This window comes from Tauraco erythrolophus, chromosome 5 (genome assembly GCF_009769465.1).
Source record: "Tauraco erythrolophus isolate bTauEry1 chromosome 5, bTauEry1.pri, whole genome shotgun sequence".
Taxonomy (NCBI): domain Eukaryota; kingdom Metazoa; phylum Chordata; class Aves; order Musophagiformes; family Musophagidae; genus Tauraco; species Tauraco erythrolophus.
Genome location: NC_141469.1, coordinates 24,923,726 through 24,936,701, shown reverse-complemented (window position 1 = coordinate 24,936,701; position 12,976 = coordinate 24,923,726). Strand labels below are relative to the sequence as shown.

At 38.6% G+C, this 12,976-nt stretch overlaps 1 protein-coding gene across 5 annotated transcripts in view; it reads right to left on the bottom strand.

Annotated features, from left to right (window-relative positions):
* Positions 1-12,976, bottom strand: part of CTNNA2 (catenin alpha 2) — a 492,413-nt gene that overhangs the window by 229,399 nt on the left and 250,038 nt on the right. Inside the window, exons 7-8 of one of the 5 annotated variants that reach the window (XM_086612566.1) lie at positions 11,455-11,467; positions 237-259 (exon numbers count right to left, since the gene is read on the bottom strand). The exons of the other annotated variants lie outside the window; for them this stretch is intronic. Coding sequence (XP_086468692.1) covers positions 237-259; positions 11,455-11,467 — 36 coding nt within the window. The remainder of the gene's footprint in view (positions 1-236; positions 260-11,454; positions 11,468-12,976) is intronic. 5 annotated transcript variants of the gene reach the window in all.

Below are 12,976 nucleotides of genomic sequence, written 5' to 3'. Positions count from 1 at the left end.
CAACCTGGCCTTGAACACCTCCAGGGATGGGGCAGCAACAGCTTCTCCATACAACCTGTTCCAGTGCCTCACCACCCTCAATGTAAAAAATTTCTTCCTTACATCTGATCGAAATCTCCCCTCTTTCAGTTTAAATCCATTGCCCCTTGTCCTATCACTACATGCCCTTGTAAAAAGCCCCTCTCCAGCTTTCCTGTAGGCCTCCTTCAGGTACTGGAAGGCTGCTAGAAGATCACCCTGGAGCTTTCTCTTCTCCAGGCTGAACAACCCCAACTCTCTCAGCCTGTCTTCATAGCAGAGGTGCTCCAGCCCTTGAATCATCTTCCTGGCCCTCCTCTGGACTCACTCCAACAGCTCCATGTCCTTCTTTTGTTGGGGACTTCCGAGGTGAAAAGAAGCATCTGGGCCGTAGTCGGCAGGATCCAATATCCCAGCTGCCAGCAAACATATATTGGCTGAAGGCCTTGAAACTTCAAGGAACGAATGACCTGTTGGCAGTGTGGCCTCATGGCGGCCTGCGCACACACACAAAGCGGCACATCGAACTGCTGTTACGGCGGTCAAACGGCTTCACAGCGCACCAAGCGCCTGAAGACGCCCTGTTCTCTTGCTGCCTGCACGAAAGACTTTGTTCCTTCACCATTCCTGCACAACACAAACGGCTCTTAGCGATATGATGGCCGACGCAGAAGGATGTTAATAAAGCTGTGATCCAGCCCCTCGAGAGATCCGTCACTATCTAGGTATTTAATAAGGATATTAACGCGGCGTGAACGTCCAGTAATAAGGTCATCGCTACTTGTCTGGCCTTGCTAACAAGATAAACTCATGATGGCTGAACCGAGGTGGCTAAAAGCATGGAGGAGGAGTGTGCAGGAAGGCTGAAAGGCGGACGAAGCCTTGGCTGCTCCAGCCGGAGCCGACGGCTGCATGTACACAGCAAAGCGGTGGCCAAGCTGTGCCGCCGAAGGGGATACAAGAGCAAAGAACAGACTTGGAGATATTTGGTGGCAGCACTGAAAGGACCTAAATGTAAGATAAATTTCCGACCGCCAGGCACGTTTTTAAACATTCTGGCTTAAGACTTGCTTTACCAATTTTAGCATTTACACCGGGGAACAAAACAACAACTAGAAAATCCCATAATGTATTCAAGTACCTGATTAAATTGTACCATGTAACGATTTTGTTGGACTTTCCGGGGCTGATATCTGTTAATCAGGCACTTTATGGAGCTCTTTCATGGAAACATGTCGTAGCTCAACAACTATTCCGTAATTCTCATTCCATAGGTGATGGGATCTGTCTCTAATGTCTTTCAGAAGCGTATCAGGAGCCTGTTTTCTGACTATCTCACTAATTTTTCTAATTTTAAACAAGTAACAACATCATTTTTGGCAATGTTTGAAAAAGGAAAGCTTTCTCTTGACTGCTAATGATGTACATAATAAAAACAATCTAGGGTTTAATTTGCCCTCTACACAAAACTCTTGCAGTCGCAGAAATGGTATACGCTCAGATAGCAGTAGAATTTCACTCTCAGTTAATAAATAAAGTCACTTGTATAACATAATCAATGAAATAAAGAAGTTGTAGCACTTCTGTATCCCTTTTCATCCAGGGCTATATATTAACAGCTCTCCAAATAAGACTGCCAGACTGTTTTTTGCTAAGGGTTTTTTCCTTTCAATAATTGTCTGATGGATCACAGAGACAGTGAAATCCTATATATCAAGGCGATTTCTGCTCTGTCTGGTCTTGCCAACTTTCATACCCCTTCATTGCCTTGCAAACTTCCCTGGAATCGATGGGTAGCTGGGTCACCAGGTCAGTTAGCTCCCTTCAGCATCCGGATTCTACGCTCTGAAATATCGAAGAGTAAAGGAACAGGAGGGGCCGTCTAGCCCAGGGGCTGCTTCTGCAGAAAGACTAGAAATAGGAGAGATCTCAAAAATACCAGGTTTATTTGGTTCACACCTTGTTTTTCTAAGAGGCACCTTCAGTGGATTCATTATCCCTCATCAGAGCTATTTAAGATAATAACCATTTCCATTGACCAGGCTGAGAGGTAGCCATTACCATAGGGAAGATGTCTAAATTTATACAGTTGAGGCCAGTTGGAGTAAATGTCATGTATTAACCTCAAGATACAGTGAGAGATAAAAACTACAAACATAAGTATATTAGTTTTAAAATACTTTTTCAGAATAATTGATTAAAAATGCCTTGATATAGAAGAAGTCATTATTATACCAGCGGTAATCAGTAACTAAGAAAAACTTATGTCTTATCTGTAGTCGTAATAGCTGCTCTGGACATGTTTTCAGCGTATTTCAAGTGGGACAACTGCACTTACGGACTGTTTGCTGCCAAAAGATGTGGTCTTGCTCCTAGTAACACCAATGAAATACTGTTTGGAAAAAAAAGCCCACAGTTCCACCCCAAAGTGTAATCCCCAAAGAACAGAGATGTAATGTTTTTCTTGGATTTTTTTTAATGTTTTAATGACACTTGGTAATTAATCCCTGGAGGGAGGCAGGTTAATATTAACAGGGTTCATACATCCACATACAGACAAAAAAAAGGCTCCACTAAGTAGCTGTAAGTAGAATTGAGGCACTGAGAACCTAACTGCTTTCCCTGAGAGAGTTTCTAATCTTCAGGTGGAATATTTTGGATATTTATTTTGATAGATTGACTCAAAATCAACAGCCTGCATATGGATAGACTCGTCCCAGATATCTTGCGAGCTTCAGATGAAATGCAAATAGTGTGTCCTCTGATACGATTTCATCTTCAGTTTTACCCCCTTAATAATAAGACAGGATTCTGAATCTACCTGTGATGCCTGATAGAGATCTACTTACAAGATTCAATACTTGGCTATTGGAGCTGAACAAATTCAGAAGACCAAAAAATTCTTAAGCAAGAATAATAAACCCAGAGGAAAACTGATCAAGGCTCAGTGAAATCTTAAGATCAAAGTTGCATGGGAAGGGTTCATATCAACTAATTTGAGCTAGTTAAAGTACAAGACCAGTCTAAAGCAGAGTACAGGCAGTGGGGATGGGCAAGACCCCCAGCGGGCAGCTCGATTTATTGCATTTTAAGTAACTGAACATATGGAATGAATCTTTCTTAAAAAATGCTTGCTTTTTTTTTTCCCACTTCCTTAAGAAAGCTGAGACTATATGACTAGTTTTTTGAGAGACGAAGTTAGGTGAGATACATTATTCATCACCTTTCAAAGAAGCACAGGCTTAATCATCGGACCTAATGCAGGTGGAAATTTATGTCGTATGTTATGCCAAAGGTCAGATTACACATAATCAGAATGGCCCTTTTGACTTTAAATCTATAACAGCTATAGATTAGGAACAGCTCCCTTGAAGGCAACGCAGTTACCTGGATGGGGAATTGATGTGAGATGAAAGTCATTCATGACAACTCTGTTATATTTCTTTTTAATAATGGATGTCCATAAAGAACAGCTCAGTTCATTTTTAAATGACTGAACTTTTTGAAGCGATCTGCTAATGGCTCCGGTGACATTGACAAAAGCTGAACAACATTTATCAGGTACATAAAGCTGAGAACATGGTCTGTACCTTGCATCAGAGAAATTCATCCTAAGCTGTCCCATACTTGCTGACATCTTTAAAAAAATGGCTTTTTTACCCAGTAAATATTAATACTGTCTCAAGAGACAGATGATACAAAATTCTTCCATTTCCCAACAAACCAATATATTTTATCTGTATGGAATATTGGTTTTTGACTTGTGTCTGGAAATAATGCAAACAAGCACTTTAATAAACATAATAACTCAGTTGAGTGGGGGAGGGGGAGGAAGCTGAATAACCCCAGATTTACCTTCTTTTTAAATAATCTGACAATGTTGTAATATTTTACCCCATTCAGTTTGGATATTTTCACTAGGATTTGCCATATGCGGGCACCTAAATAAGCAGGAATGAGATATAACTCTGTACAGGACTGGAATTTGCTGGTAAATAGATGCATCACAATAGAATCAGAGAACATATTTTTCTTAAAACATGTACTATAAACCCTTCATATTTTGGCATCTTCATGATTCGTATTTAAATATGATTATTTTCCTCAGTCAGAACAATAAACCAGACTCTATCTTTTTTTTAAAAAAAAAATGTCAGGAGGACTCCATTGACAAAATAGAATGATGTACTTTAGTCATATACCGACATTTTTATTAATACACTGACATAACAGAAACAAAATAATAAAACACAAGAGATATGATTATTTAGCATGGCTGTGAAGGCTAGAGATGTTCAGCGGATAGTAGAAGCAAGACTGATAGCTACAATTTTCTCTGAAGTATTGTTAGTATAATTTAAATTTTCAGTAATTTACGTATCTGAAGACTATTAAGAAATTACTATAAAACCAATTTGGACTCTCAGAAGAACTTCAAAACTTAAGAATTGAACTGAACCACTAGGCAGCCTGCAACAGATGCCTCAGGGATTATAAAACACTTTTAAAAAACCCTACAATTAAGTTAAAGCCTAAATTCTAAGTGCAAAAGTTACAAGTAAACCTGTCAGTAGGGACATCACATGGCCGTTGTCCTGCCTCCCTTTCACCATATGGATTACAAGGAACAAGGCAGTTCCAGAAAGTAGACCAGACAATTCGGTCCCAAAAATCATTGTTATTTTTTTGTAACAGAGAAAAAATTCTTACTGACCCCAAATCTGGTGACTTTAACATTCTTAGGCAGAAGAACTTAATCCCAGTAGCAGCATCCTGCCTGTAACACATCTTTAGATGAGATTCTCCAACAGCTCACAGCAAGGCAAAAAGAGTCAGAGAAATTATGTAATCAAACTAGGAAGGGGAATAAAGTCTTAATGATCATGAAAAGCCTTGGATTATGAGATGAATATAGTATAAACACACTGCAAATCTTAGGTATATCAAAAGGATGCATTTTCAAGACAAATGTTCTCTGGAAGTAAAAAAGTCTTGTTCTTATCATCGTAATCATTGCTGGGAAAATGGGTAAATAAAGTGCTTCTTTATAGTTGTCTTCAAATTTTGAGTAAATTTACTCAGATTTAGGTCCTGTTTCTCTTCCATTTACTATCAGAATTTTCTTAATTTTACAAATCAGTTTTTAATCTGTTTGTCTCTCCATATTTATCAAGTTAGAGCTTCTAAGATCCATCTACTACATACATACACATCACCAGACAAAGGTAGATGAGCAAGGTATAATTAAGCTTTTTAAGGCAGTAGAACAGTACCACCACATCAGTAGGATTTTGTGACTGATTCCTTAGCAGAATCTCTACAAGAAACTATTCGGTACAAGTGAAAATTCCCTCACAGATTTGTATCCTGTTAAAAAAAATCAAAGTGTTAATTTTCCTAATAAGGGGAAGTTATTAGCAGCATCCCACAGGGATCTGCTTTGGGTCTTGGCTCATCTTTATGCCCATAATTGATCTAGAGCTGGTGAGGCAGTGAAATCTGCGTATATACCAAAATATTCAGCATAGTCAAAACTAATTGACAGTGTGAAAGGTTGCAAGGAGCTCAGAAACAACAACAACAACAAGCTGAAATTCAGTATTAAAGCACTTGCAGGACCCCAACAGTATATTTACAACAGTATTTCCTACTTTAGCAATTCGCTCAGGAAGGAAATCTCATGTCAGTTTGGGTTGTTCTCCAGAAGCACAGCTGTAGTGTTATGGGATGATCAAGAACACAAACCGAAGGAATGATTTTGAAAGAGCTAGAGAACAACACAGACACCATTGTCATGAAACCATACAGATGTGGAGTGTGTCTGTGCCTGCAATGGCACAGGTGACCCAAAGAACAGAAAATAGAGAGAAGAGTAATAAAGGTATAAAAATTCTTCCATTCAAAATGAGCTTTGCGGAGAAAGGAGGGGGAAAAAAAAAGCAGACCTATGCATTTATAAACTTAATGGAAAAGGTGAAGAGCAGGTAATTATTCATTGTTCTCATTATACAAGACCTTGGGGACAACTGCACTGAATGATTAGACAGAGGAAAATAAATACATTCTCACATACAAACATTTGTCACAGATATCTTGGAGCCATTTATAAATGGATTCAAAAAATCAGTAAAGCAAATTCAAGAATTATTACATGAGATGTCCCAGATGCAACTTTTATCTCAAAGGTTCCTTGAATCCAAAAGAGAAGCATCACTCAGCACTTGTCCCGCTTTCTTGTTTACTTAAGCAGCTGTTAGCAGCTATTCTCAGAAACAGGTTAAGCCTAGAGAGCTTTGGTTTCTCTACTTCTGCAGGTATAACTACGTTCTTAAAACACCCTAACTTCTTTCCACTCCACATTCCTTACTCTGAGTCCCCAACATCTCAAACTTCTCTCCACAAAGAACCCATCACTCCATGCTATTCCCAAATCCTCTCTATGTCATTCATAACATCTCTTCCCACCCAACTCTCTCAACCTGAGATGGACCTCATCCATCCCAAACCCTTCCATACAATCCTGAGCTCTTTCCACGCTCCTGCCTCATGTCCCTTAACCCAGAGAGCTGTTACAGCTCCTCCTGCTCTGTTTGACGAGGCTCCAAATTGTGCACCGACAGCCACCGCTGTTAGCTACTCTCTGATGCTGAGCTCTCCTACAAGTTTCACTCTCCCTGGAGAAGTAAAGCCCTTGCACTTGCTCTCACAAAGATCAAAACCCAACAAAACCCCTCAGGCAGAAAGCTGTTATCAAAAAATGACATGATTCCAGAAGCCAAAAAGGAGGACATAAAGGAGAAAAACAGGTATAGCTTGTTTCCAGGCAGAATTGGTTACGGTGACTGATTTTCAGAACATTTGTTTCTCTTTTCAGCGCTTCGTTTGGAAGGGGAAAACGTCCTGCGTCATTTACTAACACAAAATGCTCTGCTGAAATGTGAATGCTTAGTATCTTTAACAATCCGTCAATTCATTGAAATGTCTAAAAATGGAATAATAGAAAATTATTTCCTTTCTGTCAGCTTTAAAAAAAAAACAACAGTACACTGAGATTCAATGGTTTCTGTACTGTTATATCTTAGAAAGGCTTAAAAAACCCCAACCTTGAGAACTCCACAACAAGACCGTGGATGCATTAAACCTTTGTGTTAAAAATGCTTCTTTTCCAGAAGGCATAAATAATTGCTGGGAGAATGATCATAAATCTCATCCAAAGTCAGTAGGAAGATTCCCACTGACATCATCATACCTGGATCAAGCCCAATGTTTGCATTATAGCTTAATGTATTTTTATAGTGGCACTGCAACAAATTCCAACAAAAATAAAGTTTTAAAATGTTAAAGGGGAAAGAACAGGTTACACTGCTAAATCCAGGGATATTTTGAAATGGATGTGCTTCCTACACGCAGAGCATCAATTCTGCTCTTCTATTCCTAAAACAACATAAAAGTCCCAGTAGGTGTAAAAATCTTCTCATAATGCTGTCTCCTTTTCAATACATACAAGACAAAATGCACTCCCTAAACATATTTCCCTTCAGAAACTGCTAGTTAAGTAACAATTTCATCTCCTCTCCTCCTCCTTATTTAACTCCCGTATCCCCCTTCTCTAGCTCTGAACGTTTAAAGCACTTTATACCACTGCTGATCCCTGTTTGATTAAATTTGCGAGGCTGTTTATTTCATGCAGTGATTTGAGAAACAATCTATCAATGGAGCTCTCAGATTCTCAACAGAATATACTTGGGAACAGGTGCTCTCTTCTTTAGGGGATAAATCAGTTTTTCAGATGCCACTGCTTAACTCAGGCTGAGAGGTAACCAAATCAACGGTACTGACAATTTTGGAGGAAGTTTCTTACTGCGGGGAAGAAAAACATTTTGATAAAAGTAGTTGTGCTGTAAGGTGGAAACCTTTACCTACAAACACAAACTATCATCAGGTTAAAAAAACTAATCCAAAATTGAGTACGTTCCTCTAAGGATTATTAGGGATTTCATATTTTGTACTTTCAAAACATGCCACGGAAGAACTGGAGAGCACGTTTACTATACTTGATTAAAACTATAGAGATGTTATGATAGAAAACACGGGAATTTTTTCATCAGAGAAGAAACAGCAGTGAAATCTCATTCCCTCACAAATGTCAGGTCAGCTAGGATCATGAATCTTGAATCTGAGCATTGTTTTTTTCTTACAGTACGTCAGATGCAGCTGCTGGAATTGGGATGCAGTAGATGGTTTGTGATCCAGTGCTGGACACTGTGAATTTCAGAGTGGAATGTTGTCTTAGAGATGAAAGACTGCATGAATAAAAGATTAAGGGCACAAGGGTGTGAACTCATCAATATTTGTACTTCTAGAGGACCTGAACCTTGGCCACACACTCCTGCAGCGTCACTGTATGGCCCTTAAGAAAAACAGCACTTTTGTTGTTTTCTTTTTTCCCCTTGCTTGGTGAAAAATGGTGGTAATTATAAAAAACTGCACAGCTACCAAGAATTTAATTTTGTGCTTTAACAATACAGAAATTAGGCACCAGCACAGCTTCTCTAAATGAGATTCGCTTCATTTCCCTGTCTCCTAGACAGAACGCTCCCTCCTTCCAGAACAAAAGATGCGGAAAACTGCAATAGCCCAAGGGAATCCCCTCAACAATGGATCCCCTCCAGAACATGGGCTCATGGAAAGAGATATGTTGGGAGGCTCCAGATAGAAGCCTGAAGGAAACCCAAGGCATATGCCTGTCCCCAACCACCTACTCTTTTCCTTTCCTCAAATTTAAATAGAATAAATTTTCAGCTTACCCTAAGTCTACTAATTCCTTCGAAGCTCGATATTAAGTTTCTTCAGATGTAGGTTAAACATTTTTCAGCTGGTGAGCTAATGCACAACTGCAGATCACAGTAGGATCCATGTCTTTACTGGTAAATGCAGCAAACTGAGCTCTCTGGAGAGACCCGGTGGGTAGTAGCATTCTGAGAGCAACTCGAATCTTGATCAATAACATCGGCATGCCAGATTATGCCGTATTTAATCGATAGACAGAAGTGGAAATATTGCAGTGGAACAGGATTTGTAAAGAAGGATTTAAGCACTGGAATTTGGGCTGCTTTTGGAGAGCTGTTTTGTTTTTTTAACTTGACCAAAGCTATTATATCCTAAGTGTGAAAAATTTACTGAAAAACTACTGATTGTATTACTGAACGAATCAAATAAAGGGGAGCTATACTTTAATGTCAATATTGCACTGTATTTTAATTTCTGATGTCTCAGTAAATATCATCTGAAATGCCCATCCTTCCTACAATAATTTATCTCGCAGAATTTTTTGGCAATGAATATTAATGCTCTTTGCTGATCTGATGTCACTGATATCAGTATTTATTGCAGTTTTTGATTAGCTCTGCTATTATAATTCACAGAAAACAAGGCACAGCACAAATAAGAAATGCTGTAAATCGCTATAGAAAGCAGAAGCAATCAAGTTCCTATCAAGGAGTGTATTTTAGACGCAGCTCTAATAAAGCACTTCGTTGTGCACATAAACTACACCCATCTATATGTTTTAGGTAAGCACAGAATTTTACTTCCTTTGCCACATCAAAACCAAACTTCCAGATATGTGAATGGAAGAAAGAGTGGTCATTACTAAAAAGTGACTTTGTGCTACCATCAGCACTAGGTTACATGGGAGATATGCATCCCTACCTGGAGTATTGCACCCAGCTCGGGAGTCCTCAGTACAAGACATGGAACTGTTGGAGCAGGTCCAGAGGAGGACCCCAAAAATGATCAGAGGGATGGAACACCTCTCTTATGAGGAAAGGCTGAGAGAGTTGGGGTTGTTCAGCCTGGAAAAGAGAAGGTTCTGGGGAGACTTTATTGTAGCCTTTCAATATATAAATAGAGCTTATACGAAATATGAGGACAGACTTTTTTAGTAGGGCCTGTAGCGACAGGAAAAGGGTAACAGTTTTTAACTACAAGAAGGAAGATTTAGACTACATGTAAGGAAAATATTTTGTACAATGAGGGTGATGAAACACTGGAACATGTTACTCAGACAGGCGGTAAATATCCCATGCCTGGAAACATTCAAAGTCAGGTAGAATGTGGCTCTGAGCAACCTGATCTAGTTGAAGATGTGCCTGCTCATTGTAGGGGCGTTGGGCTATATGACCTTCCAACCCAAATCTTTCTATGGTTCTATGATTCTGTATCAAAGTATTTCCCTTTATTTGGAGCAGTCTAAGATTATGACACCTATTGGAAACTGTTCACATTGTTCCAGTGGCCAAAGGACACCCACTTCTTGAGAGAAGAAGTCTGAATGATAGATATCTGAGAGCACTATAGCAATGTAAACTGATAAATCTCTGTAAAATCTACGAAAAATAAACCAAAATCTTGCATGTTTTGGCAGAGCACCCGTATCTATGAAATAAAAAATAAAAATCATGAAATAACACATACTGAAGCTTTAACCTTTTGAAATATGTTTGTCTTTTTCCGAAGACTGGCATTTGTCCCAGGCTGCGTCAATGTGAGTGCTGGAAGCAATCTTAAAAGCAGCGCTACTGCTTCTCCACCCACATGGAGTTTTACGAGGTTTTTCAGACAGTCATGCCTGCCTCAGATGGCAAACCCATTTGGATTTTCCGTCATCGAACTTAGCATGATGCTTTAATTATTCCTTAGGTGGCAGGCAGAAAAATATAGGGGTGCTTAACTGAGTGACAGCATTATAATGCAAGTTATGCAAAATTTATTCCCCTTTTAAAACACGAGTGCAAATTATCAAGTAATTCTACAGATGACTCAATTTTATGTATTTATTTACTTATTTACTTATGGGCGGAAAAGATGGGTGATTGGTAAATTTATAATTTATATATCCCCAAATTAACCTGACATTATTGCCATGTAAATATCGAATAAGAAGTTCCACAGAAGCTTAAAGAAAGATCACTTGCAAAACGGGGCTCTTTCCACATCTAACATTGGCAATATTTGGCACACTGATTTCTGGAAAATGGAAGTTACTGTTGGAGAGATTTCACTTAAACAAAACTCTATTATAAAGAGCTTGGTTTATAATGAAGCAGACATAAATTGTAGGGAAGCAAAGACCAGAATCCAATATGTGAGGCTGATTAAACATTCTACAGAAGTCAGTTTTATATCATAATGGAGAATCTGCAAGCAAATTTCCATTGCAAATGTCAGTTATCTATAAATATGAATGCGTAAATATTAGCTACCACTATTTCATACAGCTGTATTAATACAACTTGCATAGCCACGATGTAAATGACATGGTTTACTATTTTTAAATTTATTACTTAGACATTTTTTATATAACAAAATTTTATAATTAACAAAATAAAATTATAACACCATGTGCACAGGATGGAACATGAGATTCATCACCACAGGTATACTTACACTTGAGAGCAAAAAATTGTGACCACATTAAAGATAATAGTAAAACATAAACTTCAATGAGCAATATTATGTCGCCTCTTAAGATATAAAATTAAGAATGCTCTGTAGATAACTATAATACTATAACACCAGTTATTACTATAACTATAATACTGGTTGAAACCCATTCAAAAAGAAGCCTAAAACTTTCCAAGCTCTGCCAAGTGGTGTCTGTTTGGAGGTAGAATATATTCCCTGGATGAGAGATAGAAGATCTTTAATTGGCAAAAATTAAAACAGTCAGAGAAAAATCCTGATTTTGTAGGAGAACAGAATGAATGACCTAAAATGGCATTTCATTCATCCTGCGAAACCATTGTCAAGAGATGGAGCAAAATTATTGAACATATTGGTAACGCCCACCTGTAAGCAAATAAGAGTGAATAAGGAGTTCTCGTATCAGCTTGGGATGGACATTCCCACAAAAGAGAGCACCAAAGCAGGACATCCAGTACCAATATGAAGGCAGAAAAAGGGAAGGAGCAAGAAACTTATCTTACCTGATGTGAGCCACTCTAATACTATGCCTGTAAACTGCATTAAACAGGAAAGAGAAACGCACATTCCGAGCCTGATTCCTCCCTAAGAGGGGCACTTAAGGCGATGGATAAAATTACCCTCTTGTCTCCTTTTGCTGACAATATAGAAAACATAAAGATGCTTAATTTTAATTGTCCAGAGAGCAGGTGAAGTGCAGAAGGGCAGAGCCCTGGCTGTGTCCCTGGAACAGCCCAGCTCGGCCAAATCAGCACTGGGTGAAAATTAAGAATAGTCTATAAGCACCATTTTGATTCATTTTCCTTGTGCACATAAAGAATGGCACAGATAAATTTCATCCCTACCTCGCTCCTGAAACAGTGTAATTGCTCCTTTTTCAGGGTGAAATACCTGAGTTTGCCCCAAACATAAGCGGTTGTCATTCTTTTGATCATGCCTAACAGAAAATAAATACATGGGAAAGAACTGTGGCAGGTTTTCCTCACTGTATGTGGTATGAACTGAACTCCACTGTCACACTTCGAAAGTTGGTCTACACATCGTGTTAACTGAATTACGAAAAATATGTGGTTTGGCATTGGTTTGTGTATTAATCAATTAATTAATATATATTATGTTAACTGCACTCTAGGTATGGCATACAATTAAGGAATGCATTTTTACCTATTTAATGCTTTTCACTAAAGACTACGTTTGTCAAAAACAGACAAGTACCAGTGAAAAATACGGTACTGCTGTTGTAAATCCAAAGTCCAGGTCTTAACACGGCCTTTGCAAATAGTTTAAGAAATAGGAATTGCATATAAATGACCAATTCATTCCATGCATACGTAGAAAACCTTAAAAAGAAAAACTATTATTCCAGATGAGAACAACTCCTTCCAGCTGAATCAGTCGGTTCCTTTCCAAATCATAACCACAACATGATGGAGGGCTAAAGATTACCTCCAGCCCCTACTAGACACAGGGGGTA